The sequence below is a fragment of the Musca vetustissima genome, unplaced genomic scaffold (genome assembly GCF_032173495.1).
Source record: "Musca vetustissima isolate MV318-11 ecotype Yass unplaced genomic scaffold, APGP_CSIRO_Mvet_v1 utg66563, whole genome shotgun sequence".
Taxonomy (NCBI): domain Eukaryota; kingdom Metazoa; phylum Arthropoda; class Insecta; order Diptera; family Muscidae; genus Musca; species Musca vetustissima.
Genome location: NW_026889521.1, coordinates 69,469 through 91,660, shown reverse-complemented (window position 1 = coordinate 91,660; position 22,192 = coordinate 69,469). Strand labels below are relative to the sequence as shown.

Sequence of the window (22,192 nt, the reverse complement as noted above, 5' to 3'; positions counted from 1 at the left end):
GCTGTCTATTGATTGCTTTCAGAGCATAGTGGGCCCACTTTTAATCTTTCCAGAAACCCGTTACTTTGTGGGTGGTAAGATGTTGAGAAACTATGTTGTATATCAAGTGATGTTGTTAATTGCTTCATAAGGCTAGATAAAAAATTGGGTTTCTATCTGAAATTAGAGAATTCGGACAACCAAATAAATTTATTCTACTCTTTAAAGAGAATCAGCTGGGATTTTTACTTTCCCAGCGATGTGGTTAATATCAGTGGAAAGCTGCGCTAGGTGAGGTGAGGCCTTCTCCAAATTTGAATGAAATGCGAATGAATCGAATCTCAATTTGTTCAAAGGTACAGAATATATGGCTAATAATTTTATCAGCTATCTCCTGTTTACATTTTATAGTGGCTCTCCGGGCTTCATTAATCCATGAAACAGGACGCATATCTTTCTGTTTTGCACCGATCAATAAACTATTCATTTAAAAACTTTGGAAAAAATTGTAAAAACATTCGATAAAAATTGATTAGTGGCAAAAATTGTCAAAATGAATGGATTGTTGTTGGTTGATTGTAATTCAGAATTGCTTCAACCTTTTTCTTCTTCATAGAACTGACGACTTGATATACACTGCGTATCATAACTATAGACGCACCCTTAATTCAATTGGTATGTTAGTTGACAAATAAAATGGACCCATTAAGTTATTGTTCACAATAAAACGATCAAAAACACATATTATTCAACAAAAATAATTAATTTATTCTTTATGGTTTCGCCGAAGTCTGCCCTTTCAAAATTGCTGGTGTTGCATAACTATAGACGCACTTTTACAAAATTAGAAAAAATTATTTTTTAAAACTTAAATAAAATGAAATAACTTTTATAAATAATGGGTAGGGCCTTCCTTATTTTGAATAAGTTCAAAAATTTTATCCATCACACTGTTGATCAAAATTATTCGCAAGTCTTCATCGATTGACCGCCATTCATCGATAATCACTTCTTGGAAATAAAATAATGTTTGGTATTGGCTGTTTTCTGCATAGACACGACGAGTCAAGTTTCCACACATGTTCTCTATCGGATTCTGGTCGGAAATTTTAATATATTTCAATTTTAACCATACTTGAGTATGGCCATATTTATGAACTGGTGCGTTGTCCTGCTAAAAAACGAGTCCTTGACTGTTGCTGCTTTCCCAAAATGGCAATAATTTGTCTTCCAAGACTTGAACGTACTCCATTGAATTCATCCGACAACATGGAAATGTCAAATAATGGCTATAAAATGCTCCCAAGGCCATTAAGGAACTGCCACCGAAATATTGTATTAAGAAATAACGATATTTCGGTAACCGCCACCTTGGGAACATTTTATAGCCACGGAATGCTTTATTTGACATTTCCATGTTGTCTGATGAATTCAATGGAGTACGTTCAAGTCTTGGAAGACAAATTATTGCCATTTTGGGAAAGCAGCAACAATCAAGGACTCGTTTTTTAGCAGGACAACGCACCAGTTCATAAAAGTGGCCATACTCAAGTATGGTTAAAATCGAAAAATATAAAAATTTCCGACCAGAATGCGATCGAGAACATGTGTGGAATCTTGACTCGTCGTGTCTATGCAGAAAACAGCCAATACCAAACATTATTTTATTTCCAAGAAGTGATTATCGATGAATGGCGGTCAATCGATGAAGACTTGCAAATAATTTTGATCAACAGTGTGATGGATAAAATTTTTTAACTTATTCAAAATAAGGAAGGCCCTACCCATTATTTATAAAAGTTATTTTATTTTATTTAAGTTTTAAAAAATAATTTTTTCTAATTTTGTAAAAGTGCGTCTATAGTTATGCAACACCAGCAATTTTGAAAGGGCAGAATTCGGCGAAACCATAAAGAATAAATTAATTATTTTTGTTGAATAATATGTGTTTTTGATCGTTTTATTGTGAACAATAACTTAATGGGTCCATTTTATTTGTCAACTAACATACCAATTGCATTAAGGGTGCGTCTATAGTTATGATACGCAGTGTAGTATGACCTAAAAATAAATTTCGTTCACACCAAGTTCCAATAGCTGCTTAATATTTTCCAAATGCTCTTTAGATTTGGAGAAAATAAGCACATCGTCCAGATATATTGCGACGAAATCAAGGCCTCTAACAACTTCATCCATAAAACGTTGAAAAGTCTGCGCCGTGTTACATAACATGAGTGACATTCTTAAGAATTCGAATAGGCCAAAATGTGTTATCAAGGCAGTTTTTGGAATGTCCGTCCAGCATTTGATGGTTGTTTTCTATTTTGCTAAGGTTCTGCGAAAGTACTTCAGGATACTGTTTTAAAAGTGCGTGGTATTCCCTTTCATCTATAACCATTTTTATTTGAAAGTTAGAGCAACTCAAACTAGATAGTGATGAATTGAAAACAGTGTTCCTATCGACAAAGCATTTTCTTTGTAAGAACCAAATTTCTGGCTCATCACACCAAAAATGGAAGTAGTATGAAATTCTAGCAGCAAAAATTTGCATTGCATTCATGATGTGAATGCCCAACTAAATGTATATCACATCCTGATTGTGATGTGCGAACGTTTTCATCTGCCATTTCATCCGCCAAATTGAGTTCAACAACAAATCCGCCTACAGGCGGAGGTTCAAGCTATAACAGAGTGTCTTAACTGGTTCAAACCGAGGACAAAATACAATAAATATAATTACGGATAGCAAACAAGATATAAAGGCAAAATCTTCCAAAACAGTTAAATCCAAATTTGTATTGGAATGTATAAATGTCATTATTGATTTCTCACAACAAGGACCTGTACAAATTATATGGGTACCGAGTCACAAAGGAATCGTAAGCAACGAGATAGCAAATCAACTAGTATTCACACCACAATAGATGTGAATACCGCCAAACCCTTTAGCGAAACACGCCAAGAAATGAGGGAATGGGCGAATGAGACCCACAAGACCCTTTGGGAAAATGAGAGGACAGTAAAGATCACCAAAATCTTATGGGGTGCCGCAAATGTAGACAAAACTAAGCAAATCCTAACGCTAAACAAAAAGAAAAAAACGACTGACGGGTATTCTTACGGTACACCTCAGCCTGAAGGCACATCTACTAAAGATTGGATGCGAAGGTAGCAGCATGTGCAGAGCGTGTGGGGAAGACAGTGAAACGCTGGAACATTTCCTGTGTCATTGCCCAGCTTTTACATGCCTTCGGAAATAATTCTTGAGAAATTACACTTTTCACGGACTAACCGATCTGAATGAAGAAGACTGAAGGAGTTCTCAAAAACAAGGAATTTCTAGATTCATAGGGGGATCAAACCCAAAATGATTTTAATAAATAATAAACTTTCACTAATTCTAATTTTCTCATTTCTAGAGCACACAACATGCCTCAATTGGCTTATGTGTATGTCCTAACCATTTTGGACATGCGGTGGTATTATCCAATCCTCTATTCATCCTAACCTAAATAAAAATCTTTTTTTATAATAATAAACATTTCGAATTTTTGTAATAAATATTTTATATATTTTTTCTGTTTTTTTTTTATTTATTTCCTTTGTTTGTTAAATATTTTAACATAGTACAAATAAATACATACAACATTTATTAATACATTCCATACATAAATATTGTAGTTGTTTTGTTTTTATAATTTTGCTCTTTGAGTTTTCTGTCACATTCATGGATGATTACATTTATAAAGTTATTAACTTAAATGTATTGTTTTATTAATTATATTTTGTAGTTGCTATATTTAAATGTATACTTATATATATTTTTTAAATTGTATAAACTCACACATAGACAACAGACACAGAACAACATTGTAATGTGTCAATGGAACGACCAAAATAAGTTGGATATTAATTAGCAGCGGATTATAATTTGTTCTTTTCACTTTTAAGCGTCATATTTTGGTTTTCGAAGGCAACTGATTTGAATTAACAACACAAAAAAACATAAAAATAATACAACAAGGCAGTATCAACTAATAGCTAACTACTTTGGTCGGAATATTGACAATTTTAATAATTTGCATTTTTATTTGTGCCGTGACGAATTTAAAAAAATAATAAAAGATAAATTAGAACAAAATTGAATACAAAACGATGTATGAAGTGACCATGATGCCCCATTGTCTTAAATTATGGCCATAATATGATAATTTCAATTTAAAGGCTTTACATCTAACAAATGCATCAAATTGTGCCTGCCTTTATATATATTTTTCCTCTGAAATGTATTTTTTAATTAATTACAATCCGAATGGGAACTTCATTATTGGATTTAAATGATTAGCATTGGTCACTGTGAAATGTCTTCATTAATTTCCAGTGTTTTTATTTTGTCTTACAAAAAATGTTATAATTAATTACTTATAATTATTTTCAATACTAAAAATAATTATAATCATACAAAAAATTTACACAAAATTCCCCCAACAAAAATAATTTGTTGCTAACAAAAACGTTAAAGAAATGCTAGTATTTGTTTATTTTGTGTTTGCTTGTAAAAAATATAAAAAATTGTGGTAATAAATACATTTTCATGGGTTTTATGCGACAAAACGGCAATTATTGCATATTATTATTGTTTTTTTTTTTTTTTAATTTTATAAAAAGGGATTGTATTGTAATATTTGTTTGTAAACATTTCAAAAAATTTATATAAATTTTGTTTTTGTATTATTTCGTCATATTAAATATATTTTGTTGTTGGAGACTCCTCTTTTTTTAACATTTATTATATTAATAAATGATTTGTGTGTTGTTGTTATTATGGTTTCGTATTTTGTTTGTAGCTATTAAAATGTATTTGATTGTGTTACAGTCACACAGAAAAATCTACATACTGGATACAAATAGTACATTTTTGAATATAATTGCTTTTTGGTTTTCAAATTAGTTAGCCTCTACTTTTTATGAAGTTTACAAGTTAATATTTCAAGGACGGATATTAAATATTGAGATGATAATGTATAAAACATAACATGGTAAAGCCGAACATTTTTTATTATTCGCAAATGAAATAAAGTTAAAGTATTGAAAATAATTTAAATAAAACAGTTCAATATATTTAAGATCGGACTCTGGTTATATGTAATTTCAATAATAATGGTATAGTTTCATATAGCTAACAGGACTCCTATTTATTTTATATCCGAATATTACGAATTAATAATTGCGCCAGAGACTCGATACCCATTGGGAGAAGAAAGGTGCTCCTTAGCCACTACTATCGTCACAGAGCCACAAAACAACCGACTCACTTTCTCATATGGGTTTCTATATTCACACAATTTATTCTTGTTTTAGGCTCGAAATTACTGCAATGAAGGATTTTGGAAAGTGTGGCCTAAACTTCCGATGCAATGATAAATTGTCGGGAACTATACCGATTTTTTTTAACATAATTGACAATAGAAATACTAATGAAAAATACTGGAACGCAAAATATTTAAACGCAGAAAATTCCCGTAAAAAAACCCTGAAAATTTGAAGGTACAGGTATATGGGGCTATACCTAATAATGATTGAGAGATGTACTTCGTGATGCGAGCCTAAAACTATTATTAATTCGGTTGAATGCGTATACAATATATTCGAAATACCGAAAATCGGTGGGTATCGTTATATGGGGCTATACGTAATGATGGACCAATATTGATAAATTTTGGTAGGGAGATTTTGCACATAATAAAACTCCAAGAAATGGTTTAAATACCGAATATAGGAAAGTACCTATACCTAAGGATTGGCCAAAATTGATATTTTATTGCCAATATTGATATTGATACAGACCGCAAAATATCGAATTTTATTCAATTCGGTTCAAAAACAAGGTATATATTCAAGGTACTCAAGTCGTTTCCAGTCGTACAAAGTACTCAAGTCCTTTCCGTTTCGAGTTCCAGAACATTTCAACATTTTGTTTTGTCTTGTATGTTTCCACCAACTAGTACACGTGCTATTTAAGGTAGAAGGTATATGACCATGCACCCATGTGTAGACACAGTCTAGAAGTATCAGTAAATCCTTTTTGGTTGGTAATGAAATCTTTTTCTGCGAAGAATTCCATAAAATATGTTTCTTTTCTATTCTATGCTCGTGGGCGTTTACATTTTTAAAGTGTGTCCTTCTAGTGTGAGCCGTCCGAAGACGGTTTTAACATTTTTGATGATTTTAACATATTCAACGTCGATTGAATTAGCAGTTTTACAGGGTAGCCGTAGAAGAAGCTCTTTGTACTCACTTGGCAAATTGGACATGGAAATGGATGTTGGAATTATAGGACGTCACAACGGACCTAAAGTGGTGTATATTGAGCATTTTATAATATATTATATACGATAATTCTACATGTTCTTCTTTAATTTTTTCAAAACAAAACGTTTGTTGTTTATATCCATAACTGAACGTATGTAGCATTTTCTGTCTGACGTACACATTTAGCATTTATATAATATTAGTCTTTAACAGAGGACATTCCCTTCCACATTTTTTTCACACGCACTCTTCCAATTAAGTATTGAAAGCCTATTTTGTTTTGTTTGTTTCTTTTAGAGTATCAAATAAATTATTTTTGTTTCATTTTTTAAATACAATACATTTTGCTATATAGCACAAAAATTTATTATCGTTTTTTTATTAATAGTATATATCCTATAAATTTATAATTTTAAATATCAATGGTTATTGTAGTGGTAAAAAAATAAACTAAATACTAATGTTTTTTGTATCTCTCGCACACATCATTATAATCATCATCAACTTCTTTATCTCTCGTTCTCTGGCAACAGTTTACTTTATAACATTTTCTTAATAAAAAAAATAAATAAAGCTACATAATTTGTTTTTCTTTCATTGAGAGGGGGCTATGTCTGTCTAAAAATGAATGTGGCGGGGGAGGGAGGGACAAATGTGTGTGTGTGTTTGGTGATATTTTAATGTATATAAATGATGCGTTTATTGTTATAAGCTCATATTTATATTGTTGAGATCGTTTGTTTTGTGGGATCCGTATGTGTCATAACCAAAGCTCCAACCATTGCTATTAAAGTACGATCTAGCCAAGTAACTGGATTTGGATAAATAAGGCCGCCTTCATAGAAACCTAAATGACCACCGTGTGCTAATTCGATGTAGGCGGTCTTGTAGTGTGAAGCTGAAAAGAAATGAAAAACAAAATGTAATTTATTATTATAAATTATAATTAAGACAATAGAAATGGTATAGATACAAAGTATGGAGGTTTTTGTCACAAATGTTAATTTCTCTCATTCATTCAAAAGGCGTTATTATATTTTGCACTTAAACATGCGCTTGGAGTTGATTGGATAATTGCACCAACCCGTTGATAGCAGCACTAAGTTATGTCCAATAGAAGCAAGTGTTATATTAAACACTGTTGATATTAGAGATTTTTGAGAAAAATATTCTTAACTTAATATTCTAATATTTTTTACAAAAAAAGAATAAATAAAAAATAATTTACATTCGCAGTCGGTAGGATTCGAACCTACGCTCCCAGAGGGAATCTGATTTCTAGTCAGACGCCTTAACCGCTCGGCCACGACTGCTTCATACCATCCAACTGGCTAATGCAAGTCGTGAGAGCACAGCAGCCAAATATTTCGTTTTTAAAAGTAATAAAATATTGTAGCATATTTTTAGGCGTTAAAGAATTTATATCTATACTAATAAAAGAGTAAAGTGATTGACTGACTTAACGATTCATCAACGCCCAGACGCTAGAAGCTAGAATTTTGAAAATTTGGGTGAGGGTCACTCTTAGTCCAAAGGTGACAGATAATACTGGGTTTTTGGAAATTCGTATTAGAACGGTACGAAATGTACTAAAAAGTATTAAATGTGATACCACTTGTGTTTGGCGTACCGGTAGAGCTAGAACTCTTAAATTTTAAATGAGGGTCACTGATGGAGTGTAGAATAGATATAGCAAAGGGTTTTTTGGACATTCGAACTATAAGAATGCGAAAAGTACTAAAATATACTAAATTTGGTACAATTTCGTAGCATGTGGATGGAAAGAGCTTAAAACTTCAAATTTGGAATGCGAATTAGGATATAAGGATATAGGGTCGATATAAGGAGATGGTTTGAAAGCGTGTACTCATGTGTACGAATAGTATATGGTACTATATTTGGATGTACAAATCGAGCTGGAAACCTGAAAATTTAAAACAACATTACCGTCGGAGTGTAAGATTGGGATGCGTTTGTAAAAGTACTAAATCGTACTATAATAGGTACAATTTGGATTTGGGTGAACCGACAGAGCTTGAACAATAAAATTTTAAGTTAGGATCATTGTTGGGGTGTAGGATTGATGTAGGAAATTCGTACTATCGTGTACTATATGGTACCGAATTAGGATTTGCGTGAACCTATAGAGCTGGAATCTTGACATTTGGAGTTACGTGCATTGTTGAGGGGCTAGAATGCGCTATTTAGAAAGTTTTGGAAAATCCTACTAATGTGAACAAAATTTGGTACAATTTAGATTTTGAGTGAACCGATGTAGGAAGTTTTGGAAATTTATACTAAATGGTACCAAATGTGAATTTGGGTGAACCGATTGAGCTGGAACCTTGAAATTTGACGTTAGAATTACTGTTGGGGTGTAGGTTTGGGCTTTGTAGAAAGTTTTGTAAATTCGTAATAACCTGTACTAAATTTGGTACAATTTAAATTTTGGATGAATTAATATAGATGGAATCCTGAAATTTTGACTTAGGGTCACTGTTGAGGTGTAGGATTGGTATATGTACAAAGTTTTGAAAATTAGTACTAATGTGTACAAAATGTGGATTTGGGTGAACCGATAGAGCTGGAATAACAAATTTGGATTTGGGTGAACCTATGTTTGAAATGTGATTTTTTTTCGAAATAGGTATTACAAGAGTACAAAATAAATGATACCAAATTTAGTATAGAGTTAGATTTCCGTTGGAATTGGAAACTCCCACATTCGCTAACGAAGTTGCGGGCATATGCTAGTTTTACAATATTAAATGAAACGAAAGATACATAACTTGACAGTAGTCCATGTAGTAAGATGTATATATTTTTTTAGGGACAGGATATTTATGTCTTCTTCTATAAGATCATTCTTTATAAGAATACTTTTTGGTCTATATAAGATCACCTTTACGTTTTGTATAAGACGATTTTATGGTGTTCTATATGAACGGTCTCTAATAATAAAAACCAATGGTCATTATAAGAACGACTTCTATAGAAAAATGTATTTCATGAAAATACTTTCTGGCTGTTAATAAAAATTCCTTCTGGAGAGTATCTATATTAATTCCGAAAGGAAAATTTGATACAAAATAATACAATAATAATTTTCCCCCGAAAAAAACTTCGAGTTAATACTCATATCTATTATTGACGAATAAATACATAGCCTTTTAATTTTGTTATCGTGTATTTTTTCGTTTGACAAATAATAAATTTCTAGAATGAATTGCAAAACGTTCAAACAATGTAATAACTGAAATTCTGAAAATACCTGCATAACTCCCTTAGATAATTTACTATAAATGCCCGGTGCATTTTTAAAGTAATTTGAAAAATTAATTTATGTTGTCAATTCTGTGGAATAGGTTTTGACTGTTTAAAGTCAACATGCAGGGGCGTTTATTTCAAAAATACTTAATAATATTAATGGTAAATTAAAAGAAAGCTTGGCTATGTTTAAATTAAGCAAATAGTTGTAACAAATTGATTAAATGAATCATTGGAATAATAGTGAATTCATTTTCGTCGTTTGTAAACAAATGGGCTATATCTGTGTCTGTAACTTACCAGCATATTCTTTAATGGGCACCAAAAGTTCTTCAGGTACTAGCGGATCATCTTTGGCGTTAATGAAAATCATTGGCTTATCGATATTATCTAAATAATTTAATGATGAACTCCATTTGTATAATTCCTGAGTGGATGCAAAATTATAGACACGCCTCGTGTAAGCCTCATCTAATTCGGGTAGTGTTGCAGCGGCAATAATATCACGTTCCACTAAATTATGACGTTGACGACATTCTTCCGATAATAGAACATGACGATGTTTTAAGATGATATTTTTCATGTTTTCAGTCATAACATACAAATAGAAACGACGGAAATTTTGCCAATTCAATAACCATTTGGTGCCTCTGAAATGGGATAAACGATGAATTAGGAAAAACAATTGAACAGAAATTTAACAGGATTGGCATCTATAGGACATCTATAGGAAAATCATTTGGTCTAATAAAATATTTTGCATAAGCAGCGTTTTGGTCTTCTATAAGAACAGTTTTTGGTCTTTTAAACAAGGATTTTTGACTATGCGGTATTTTTTAGATCTCTTGCCTTCATAGTAAAAAATTAACAGAATTTTAATAGGTTTGGCAACAATACCGGACTTCTATAACGTAACCGGTCAAAACCGTGTATTTTTTGTCATTGAAGCCAGTCGCCTTATCTTTGTAGAGATACGGTTCCTGGATGAGCGGGATGTCAGTATTCGAGGAAGAGAGGGTGAGAAGCAATTCAGCAGCTGCTGCCCTACAATGATGTAGATTAATTTGCAACACATTTAGCGCTTGTGTTTTTTGTGCTTATTGTTTTAATGGTGGGAGACGAAAACAGTTTCCCCACTCCATAAAACAACTCACCCTTATTCTTCCTCAAATATTGTTCGCCTGCAGAATCAGAAATTGAAAATTGCGATTACACCGCCGTTCCTTTCAAATGAGGCGAGGACTCTCCACCTCCTCATCTGAAGGCCGTCGTTCTGCTTTTCCACTAACCTTAGTGTGTTCTCCAGTCTCTTAAAAGGTGGTGGGATCCACACAGAGGTTACTAATCCGCTTGATATCTATTGGACCGCTAAGGCTGCCAGTCTGCTACCTTCCCAAAGAGGGTCGCAGCTGTTAATTGTCTTCTTAAGAAAGTCCGAAGTCTCCTCAGTTCGACATTTAACAACATTGACACCTTTTAATAAGGTGGTCTGGCCAAACCGTAGTTTCCGTCGATCAACTTCGTCGGATAGGAAGAGGTCATTCAAATAGTTGTCGACTAGCAACCATTTATCTTCGCTTATGATCCCGTCAGGGTCAGCTCGATCCATAATTGCTACTCGCAGATCATCCAGTATCTCCTGTGGAGCAGTAGAGTCGCTAGGCGCCGATGTAGGTTTCTGGGCTACCTGCTTCGAGACAGCGTGTTTGGTTTTCACCACACACGCACCGCTCTTGGCAGTTTTCTCCTTCGACACAATTCGGCAGGGGGTGTATTGACAGAGGGTGGTTGTACCTTATTAGCCTTCTTGGAGGCCTTTTTACGGGCTCTCCTGACTGACTGACTGGCTGACTTCTACACTCCCCTACCTTACGTCTTCGTGGATGCTGGTGTCTGAGACGTCTCAGACGTCTTGGGGGTACTGAGGGCTTAGACGTCTCAGGCACCAGCCTGAGAATAAATAAGTCCCTCGCAATATCATTCGGATAGTTCCTGGAGATGATTTTGAGGTTCCTCTTGATCAAAAGGAACTCCTTTTCCGTGATGGAATCGCTGTCCCGTCCGATGAATCGGTTGCAGTAGATAACCGCTCTCCGGTACAGCTTCTTGGCAGCGATCTCCTTGGCGTTGACTTGCCTTGCAGTTACTGTACCATCCATCGTAACGACTTGGGTCTCATCAGTACCAGTCTCCGCTTCGACAGCCAACTGCCTGAGTATTATCGCGAGATCACTACAGGCCATGGAGATTGAGTTCGGATCCTCAACCTCGCTAGGGTTTACATCCCTACTCATCATCTGGTAGGACTCACCTTACTTCGGAGGAGACACCAGGATCGCTACCGTGTTTGTCACCGTAGTGCTAATCACTGTAGTTTCCATGAAGTCTTCCTCGTCTGACAAGGGTGAGTCGTCCCTGTGCTCATTCAAGTATTCGGCTCCGTAGAATGTGTTTTTAGTGAGGGATTGAGGTCAACCACGGCAAGGACTTGGCAACTAAGCCTGAATGAACTTATTGAGTTGCCCAGGTATCAAAAAGGCTCATTTCTAAAACAGTCGGGACCCTGACTGCAAACCATAGAACGCTGATGGGCACGATCGCATAACATACCAGCGTTAGGGGGGTCACTTTGGGAGGTAGTGAACCAAATCTTTGAAAAGGTTATTTAGGGGCGTCATTCTCGCCACGTCTCGTTTCTTATTCACAACTACCCTATGAATAGTATTTGGCTTCCCTCAACCTGTGGACGGGTCCGTTAGCATTCAACTCTGCTCCCCGAAGGCGATCATGCTGTCTTCTTACAAAAGACCAAAGGGTTTTCTTTTAGAGTACCGAAATTTCTTATTATATTCAAAAAGTGTTCTTATAAAAGCTCTTTTTTTATAAGCCCATTTGGTCCTCTATAAGAAGGCCGTTTGGTCCCCTATCAGAATAACTCTCTAAACTTCATAGGAAATCATTTTGAAACCCGATAACCTTCCAGTCTACTATATGAAAAACATCTGGCCTTCTTCTAGAAGACCCTCTAGTTTTCATTATGAAAACCTTCATCTGTCCTTTATAGGAAGTCCTTATGGTAAATCAATCAACAACTAGTAATTTACTTTTACTTACTCAACAGCATTGTATCCTTGACAGATGGAAATACCACCAACAATATTTGATGGTTTGGTCCTTTGTTTTTCGCCCAAATATTTTGTAACCAAATTGCCACCAAGACTGAAACCGCAGCAAACAATGTGTGAATTTGAATATTTTTGTGATAGATTTTCAACCATGGTAGCAAAGTCATCGGTGTGTCCTAGAAGAAAGTAATAAAAAAACACACATTAAAAAGGTAAACATGCTCTCACACAATAAAACCGAACACACCACCAACTTTGATTGGTCGCAAAAGTTAGGTCACAATCAAATGTCTGGCCGGCCATTAGTCATTCTATTGCAAAAAAATATATTGATTTGAAAAAACTTACCATATGTAAATATTCTACTCGATGTAACCTGTACACTACTCAAGGCCCCTATGTGGTTAAGTACCGCACAGCGGTATCCATGACATTGTGCATAATGGACAAATGTGCGTATATAAACACTTTCCGAGGTATTGCCAATGCCAGGACAAATAGCAACAGTGATGTCATCTAAAGGGGGAAAATAGAGAAAAAAGAAACAAAAAAAGGATTTATTTTTATTGTATTTTGATTATTTGTTTTTATGATGGTTTTATGTAAATTAAAGTTTGCCAACAAAATGTGTGGTTCTTAGACGGAATTTAAATTTTAGTATATAAACCAAATAAAATAATTAATCATGACTCATACCATCCGTTTCATGAATAGAAGTTAAAACCCATTAAATTCAATGGCTTCGTCAACGGTCTCATTAAAAAAAAAAACAAGTAATTAGAATGTTTTTTTTTGGAACTAAAGCCGAAAATGAAAAGCTACCGCGAATTTTTGCGATTTAGATATAGCTTCCATATATATTTCCGTCCGATTTTTTTGAACATGGTGCACCAAACTCCCAATATTTTTCCAATTGAGACAAAAATTTGCACAGAGCACTGACTTAGGTCCAGATTGATGTACGCGAAGTTTTGTTGGAATCGATACAGATTTAGATATAGCTCCCACATATAGATTCGTCCGATTTTATGGTGCAAATGGAGGAGCCTATGTCTATTCGCTTTACATGAAATATTGCATAGCGTATTAGATGGAAGAAGTTTCAGGTTTAAATATACCTTCCATACATATTATCATCCGATTTCATCAAATAACTAAAGATCTTATACATACTTTTGCTCGATGGTTAACATTAAAATTTTTATAAATTTCAGATTAGTATGTGTGTATGGCTTGTTTTAATTTAATTTAAATATCTATAACTTCACACAGTTAATTTCGTCCGATTCCATTTCAATGGTCATCCAAAGATGCTATGTCTATGGATCACATAGCATAGCAAATATATTTTATTATATGAATGTTTATATCTTTAGCATACCCTCTAACATAGCATAATCGATATGTAATTGAACGTTTAATAAATTTGGTTTTGTTTTCGCTATCCTAAACCGAATTTTGCATGTTCCCCAAACTATATGTCTACTACATGACCAGAAGATTGTTGATGAGTTGGAAATAATTTACCACATCATTTGACTACATATCGTTCTGTAATAAATTAAAGAGATACGATAATAAATATAAACCTTTCAGAATTATTACCTCAAATTTTACTCTAAATGAAGTCAATTTCATTCACCTTAACGACTCTACACACCTTAACGACTCCAACACAATAACCATAATATATATGTATCTATTAAATATCTATTCCCCTTTCCAATGACTTTAAACATGTAAAATATTCGATAATGTTTTCGTTGGCAACTTTAGAACATTCTTTTCAATATCATTATGGGAATTGTTTCACATTTGTATTTTTTCGGTATTTTTCTGTACACTTACCTTCAAATTCTTTTAATGGTTGATATAAATCGTATGTCAACGTAGAACCATCCTCCAGGGATAGGTAAACACGTTCACCCAAAGGCCATGGACATTTGACACGTCCCACAACACTGTGTAGAACTGTTTGTACATGACCGCTAAAACCCCACAGTCGTGTAGGAATATAACTGAAAAAAAAAGAAAAGAATGAGAATATTAACAAATGTTAGAAACATACAAGGAATAGGGGTGTATAAACATGAATTTTTAATAAAAATATAAAGGAGAATAGAGTAAATATTTGATTGTTTCAACATTTTTAAGAAAACAAAAAAATGCATTTAATAAATTTTTAATAGACTCAAGTAACACAAGTTCGTAATGAAGTCAAGTTGAGTCATTGAAAATTTTAGAATATTTCTTGTGGGTTTATTTTGAATGTGTAGGAGGAGCAATATGAATGAAGTTTTTTTCAAAGAAATTTAAATTGTGGTCATACATAAAAAAAATAGAAAGTATAATCATTATTTTTTATTAGAATGCTGGACAAAGGATCTTAAAATAAATAAATAAAGGGCCAAAAAAAAAAAATAAATACGGTCGACTCCGCTTTACTGTAAGTCGCTTAACTTAAAAATATCGAATAAGTGAAATAGATTTCCTGCACCATTTCATTTTAAGTTAGTCGCCCACAATTTACTACGGATAAGTGAAACTTCGCATAACTGAAAATAGTGGATAACTGAAATAAATTTTGGAGTCAAATATTGCAATTTCCTTTGAAATTGAAAGGAATTCAAAAACAGCGTTCCACATTTCTATAACTTATATACACGAATCAAGGATGTATAAAAATATGTTGCAGAATGTACCGTTCAATAAGCGAAATGCCTATAAGAGGTCCCATAAAATTGACAAACTTTTGAGGAGGTTCTCCACTTGTAACTAAGTGATTATTTAAAGCCTTCAAGAATATACGATATAGGAATAATGTATAAATGTGAATCTATTATGAACAGATTTAGCAAGGAGGTATGTTAGTAAATCACAACCCATATTGCATATTACAGCAAAGTCAGGTCTTCAGCAGGCTTAAAATCTGAATTTATTAAAACAAAACCTTCTCCTGTAAAATTTCAAATTGAGGGTTACGTTTTTTTACTTACTGACGAAATAATATTTAAAGAGGATCTTAGCATTGCAACAGGCAGACGATGGACTTCGTTACAAGCGGCATATTTTAGTAATACGCATCAAAAGACAGTTCATAATAAAAATCACATAATGAACATGTCAACCAGTTTTAATTTCTTTCTGTATTCGTAAAACACGAAAAATATGGATTATTTACATTTCTAAAACTGAAAAATTTTTCGCTTATGAGAAGTTCGGATAACTGAAAATATTTTCAGTTAATCGAACTCCGCTTAATGGAAAACATCGGATAACTGAAACAAACATCCAGATTTTTTCCGTTTTTAGTAAAGCGGAGTCGACTGTATTAAAGAACCCGTCTTAAAACAAACCAAGTTAAATTGCAATAATCATTGCTTTGGTGTTGTTGGATTTTGAAAAGTCATTTTTTTTAATTGTCCCCCAAAGCAACTATATATATTTATATATTCAAAGGTTTATTTCCAGGTTTAAGAACAATGCAACAATTATAAATTATTGACTCAGAAGACCTTAGCTTTCATAGTTTAACTCTCTATTAGTTTGGTCCAATATTGATTGGCAGCGAAAACACAAAATGTCAACTTTTCGCATCCAGAATGGAATTATCCTATCATGGACACTCACGTTCCATGCAGTGGATAGCATTCCGTTCATAATGAATTCCGAATCTGTTGAAATTTGAGGTATATCATACAGAAAGGATAGTCAGACTGGAGCAGTATTATTAATCACAAAATACCGATGTATTTGTATGTCGCCAGCAACGTTTTATTTTTAAAAATGGTCCAGAAAGTGTCATCAAGATTTTTGGATTCACTTAGATTGCTCCAATATTTTTAGTTTATAGGCGCGGCCAGGACGGAGATTTCTTCGCACGACTTATTCTCCCGAGTTTAGGAATCCAATATACAGTCAGCGAGAAGGGAAACCCGAATCTACTCCGACAGGTGGTAAGCTGATGCCTCTCATCAACAACCAAATGTGCTAATGCTAAAGAAGCTGCCGACAAGAAGTTATACCGGAGCGATTAATTTATGTAACCGGCTTGTTGGACTTCTTCTATATAAATAGTGGCTAAAGTGTCAGCACAGTTTGGTTTTCATTACTATTCTAGTCTCTATAGTTAATAGTGTGATACTTCCAAAATCCCCGAATTGAAATTAGGATTGAAGCGACATCCCTTTCACACCCATGTTAATCGATTATGAGATCTGAGATTTTTTAATAACTTAATATTCGTTCATTTTTCTAAAAATCAAATATTTGCATATCTTTAGATCCCTTTCGGGGTTTTCTAACTTCCACTTTACGCATACTTATACATTTAGCCTCCAGAATGATGCAATCGGCCACCAGGCCTCCGCATTGCAACTCCTAGTCCATCTTTGTGGATAAATTCTTACCCTCACATTCTAAATGAAAAATAAAACGACTGAATTCCGTTTGTCTTTTTGTCACTCCCATGTAATCGACAAACAATTAGAGAGAGTTTCCTCCTCATTCTATTTTTAACGTGACCTACTTAAAGTAGAATATACGTATTTGTAGTATCCTGTTATTTCATTAAAAACAATTACACAAGTACAACACCCACCACTTAACATTTTACCCAATCTCAACATAGAGAGACATCAACAAGTATGTATTTTCAGTTGTAAATTCACACAATATAAATTTTTGTGTTTGTGCTGTTCTTTTTTATATAATTAAATTGTTGATTCCACTGTTGCTGTTACCGTGGAGAACACATGTAATTTTAATATTTAATGTGAAATGTGTTAGATGAGAAAAAGTCGAAAAAATTGTTTTAGAACAATGCACAATAAACGCCATGGTGTAGCCCGTTAATTGCTTTTTTGTAAAGAGGACATACACGCAATCGTCATAAAATACCTTGTGTGGTCATTGGACTAAAGCTAAGGTTGAGGGTCAAATCTAATGGAGTTATTGAAAATTGTAGGTGACCACATCATCATCATAGGCAAAAATCAATCAATAATTTATGTGTAGTATTCAACAAATGTGCAAACTTCTGAAGTGCAGGGAAAGAGGCGTCGCCGACAAGTGAGAGGAATTTGCGTGTGTGGTTGGAATTTCTAAGAAACAAATTAAATTGTTCAATACTCAAGTGGGTGGCTGACTATTTTGACTTGTGGATGGATACGTTTTTTAATTAATGAGCAGTTTTTGTTTTGTTTTGACTTATATTGATGCCTACAAATTGTGGCAGGTGGGTTTCATGTTATGTTATGGAGATAAGCCAATTAGAATAGAAAGTCCCTTTTTTTCATACCTATCACAATTATTTCTGTGACATAATTTCCTGTAGAAAATCTTAAAACTTTTTTAAAGCCTATTATTCTATCTATTCTATTATTCATTGGACATTATCTTCATTAGCGCTTCGCAAACTACCCACATTTATTTCTCAAATTACACTTCCAATCTTGTCATTATTTTCGCTTCGATTACTTGGCATTCTGCCCAAAATTACTTTCAATTTGTACGACGTCACACAATAATAGCAAAAAGCTTTATTATTTGGTAACGAAACGAATCAAGTACTGTTTGATTATAAAGAGTAACAGAAATAAAGAGAGAAAACAAGTAGGCAAGGCCCAATCCGACTTTATGCACACTACCCATCTTTCGAGGAAGTAACCACAACTTGTGTATATGTGGATTTATTTTGTACATCTGCGGAAGAGGCTTCGGGGTAAAATTTTTAGACCTAAAATAACCCATTTTTGTTGTCAATTTGCACCTCGAGGTTAGGTTAATGGATGCACGGCTAATATGACTAGCTTTACTCGGATGAACAAAATCTATGGCGAAATTGTACCTACGGACATGGATGTATCCTGAACGAACTAGGTATGACATTGGACCAACGCGTAAAACTAAGCGACTATATATCACCAGTCCTGAGATTTGACGATATAGATTTCGTTATCCTAGTAGAGACGACTAGAACTGTAGCAACCCTCCTCTGGACGGTGTGGCTTTTTATACAGACGGATCCAAGATGGATAAAGGTACAGGGGCTGGCGTCTACTGTGAAAGGCTAGGTCTTGAGATTACCTCCAAGCTGGATAGCAACTGTAGTGTTTTCCAAGCTGAAAGCTATTTGGAAGGCAGCGGAATTGATAAAAAGTCTGGATGCAGAGATCGTTGACGAATTAGCTCGACGAGGATCTTAATCTACAGATCTAACAATCGATTGCTCAATGAAACCACCCATATGTCATCTATATCGGAGCTTTGAAACCACCCATATGTCATCTTTATCGGAATGAACTCTAGCACAACGAACCTTTGAGCAAAGTGTCATGATCTATCTGGCCGACTCTGTCAATCAAGAGAACAGACTCACTGTTGAACCTTCAGGGGCTTTGATGCACCATTTACCTAAAATCGGGCGAAACTATATATGGAAGCTATATCGAAATCTGAACCGATTTTCACGAAACTTAGCACACACAATTCTAAACTTAATTCAATAGGCTATGCCAAATTTCATGCAAATCGAATGATATATAGGGACTTTAGTGCACCATTTACATAAAATCGGACAAAAGTATATATGGGAACTATATCTAAATCTAAACGGATTTTCACGAAACTTAGCACACATCATTCTGGACCTAATTCAGTACCCTATACCTAACTTCGTGTAAATCGAAATATATATAGGGACTTTTGTGCCCCATTTACCTTAAATCGTACGAAAATATATATAAGAGCTATATCTAAATCTTGCCTGATTTTATCGAAACATACCACTCATCATTCCAGACTCAATTCAGTACACTATGCAAAATTTCGTGTAAATTGAAAGATATATAGGGACTTTGGCACACATTTTACAATAAATCGGACGAAAAAATATATGGGAGCTATATCTAAATCTGTACCGATTTCATGAAACTTTACACACACACATCATTCCGGACGTAGTTCGCCATGCCAAATTTCGAGCAAATAGAAAGATATATAGGGACTTTGGTGCACAATTTACATAAAATCGAACAAAACTATATATGGGAGCTATTTATGCAAAATTTCGCGTAAATCGAATGATATATAGGGACTTCGTTGCCCCATTTACCTTAAATCAGACGAAAATATATATGGGAGCTATATCTAAATGTGAACCGATTTTCTAGAAACTTGACATACGTCATTCTAGACTCAATTCAGTACCCTATGCCAAATTTCGTGTAAATTGAAAGAAATATAGGGACTGCTCATAGGAACCATGTCGTTTCCTTTTACCTGTTACAAACATATGCACAAATTTTAATTTAAGTCTCCTCCTATGATCTAGGCTTGTGTTGTAGGGTATAACAAATCACATTTCTTGCTAATTTTTCGAATAAAAAAAAAACACATTTTTACCTTCAAGGATAATTACATACACGTTTGTTCCGGCTAAATGTTACATATTTGCATACATACATATTTACTTATTTTCGTTTCGATGTAATCGATTTTATTTTTCTTGTCTTTAAAGTTGTTTTCTCCTTTTTAAGGAAACATTTCTAGTCGGTAGTCATTAAACTACTTACTACTACATAGACCATGTTTTCTTCTTAAGTTTCCATTGAAATGGAAATCCTTCCTACTGAAAATACTTGTGAATGAATGTATGAAGGTCAAGGAGACGTAATACATATAAAATGTGGAAAGAAATATATTTATTTTATTCGTTTGTTGTTTGTTTGCTTGTTTACACCCAAGGAAGCAAAAAAAAAAAAATATACTGGAAACTACCAGAAGTCATATAAGTTTCAATGATAAAAGAAAAAACAATAACAACACGAAAATTATAACAAGAAGAAGAAGTTACAAATCAAATAAATATTTGATGCGAACAGGAAAAGGAGGAGACTTATTGTTATGGTCCGAAGTACGTACATATTACACAAGTTTAATATGTAGTTTCAATTTTTTTTGTTATAACAATGGTAAATTATTATTACTGTCCACTGTTGTTATGGTCGAGTAAATCGAGTGGTTGCATTTGGTTTTTTATGAAATTTTTATTTTGGGAGGGTCGCACATTTTGACGTTGTGATACAAAACGCCTCTTTTTTTTAAATTTGTTGGCAATTGCCGTATTTTCTCCTTTCTGTGCTACAAAAAGCCATAAAAAGTTAAAATTTCTTTAGTCAAAGACTGTTGAATGATGAAAAAATTAATATGCGAGTTTTATCTATTTTTAAAGGAATTATATCTGAACTGAAACAAATAAGTGAATGATCTTTAAATGAATAAGAAAGAAGAAATGTTTGAATGTCATTTCAGATAATACTAGGAGGCTATACACAAAGGTGAATGGTTTTAAAACATAGCATATATGTAAATTCTGCAATTTTAAATATATGAAAAACCAGTGGGCGGAGCAGTATAGTCGGACGGGGCCGACCATACGATACCCTACACAACTACCACGAAACTCAAATTTTCTGCGGATGTTTATTCCGAGCCTGCCCGATTAGAGGTAAACAGCACCTCTTCCTCACACTGACATATTTTCCGAATTCAGTACATCAATTGTCCAGATTCCCTTCGCCGTGGGTTGTGTTGTCATGTTCGGCTTTCATTTGTGGTCTATAGATCAACTCGAAAGTAACACAAAAATTTAGTTTTCGGCCCACTTCATTCCAAAATTATTATCTGATCATCACCGAAAATTATAGGCGTTGTCCTTGACCATAATTTGAACCTCATGGAACATTTCTAGAGTGATAATGGGTTACTAAATAATACACAAGTACGGATATACCTGTAAATATTTAGGTGTAACTCCCACATCCGAGGACATACAACAATATAATTGGTATTAATTTAAAAGTCAACCACTTCTCTTGGATATAATATCAACTTCCCTGATCTATGTCCTTCAGGGGTAAATATATACGCTATAGAATACAAATTTTGTCTTTTTTCACATAAAAGTCAGGGTCCATTTGACCCGCTATATATTGACCGATCTTTATCAAAACCGGCATGCTTATTCTTTGACCCGATCCCCTTCTCCATGCAGAATTTCACGATGTTCGGGCCATTATTGCGGCCTCTGGAGCGACCAGAAAAACCGATGAAAATTTAGTATTTGGTCCATTCCATCTTCTAAATATGAACTGATCTTTCCCACGGACGGAAATGTCTATATCGACTCAGCTAGTCGAGATATGACGATCGGTATACTAAAAGGTGGGTCTAGGACCAATATTTCGCGGCGTTACAAACATTTGGGGCTGCACAAAGCTATAATACCCTGACAACATAGTTGTGTTGGGTATAAAAATGTTTTAGAATTTGAGTCGATGGCATTATTATATATTTTGAAAATTATCACCCAGTTATAAATTAAAATAATTAAGAATACAGTTAATATTTAACTTAGAATATAGAAAAACATATAAAAAATGAAACGCAGCATTAAAAAATCGACATGCAATTAGTCATTTGCAATTCATCAAAATAAAAATTGTTTT

At 33.9% G+C, this 22,192-nt stretch overlaps 1 protein-coding gene and 1 non-coding gene across 2 annotated transcripts in view; both read right to left on the bottom strand.

The window, feature by feature from the left end:
* Positions 1-6,999: 6,999 nt before the first annotated feature.
* LOC133337207 (abhydrolase domain-containing protein 2) overlaps positions 7,000-22,192 on the bottom strand; it is a 39,999-nt gene continuing 24,806 nt past the window's right edge. The window contains exons 3-7 of the mRNA XM_061545462.1: positions 14,532-14,701; positions 13,032-13,199; positions 12,673-12,859; positions 9,859-10,208; positions 7,000-7,189 (exon numbers count right to left, since the gene is read on the bottom strand). Of these exons, the coding sequence (XP_061401446.1) occupies positions 7,011-7,189; positions 9,859-10,208; positions 12,673-12,859; positions 13,032-13,199; positions 14,532-14,701 (1,054 nt within the window). The 3' untranslated portion in view covers positions 7,000-7,010. The remainder of the gene's footprint in view (positions 7,190-9,858; positions 10,209-12,672; positions 12,860-13,031; positions 13,200-14,531; positions 14,702-22,192) is intronic.
* On the bottom strand, positions 7,523-7,604 carry Trnas-aga (transfer RNA serine (anticodon AGA)). The gene has a single exon. It is a non-coding gene; the product is annotated as a tRNA-Ser (tRNA).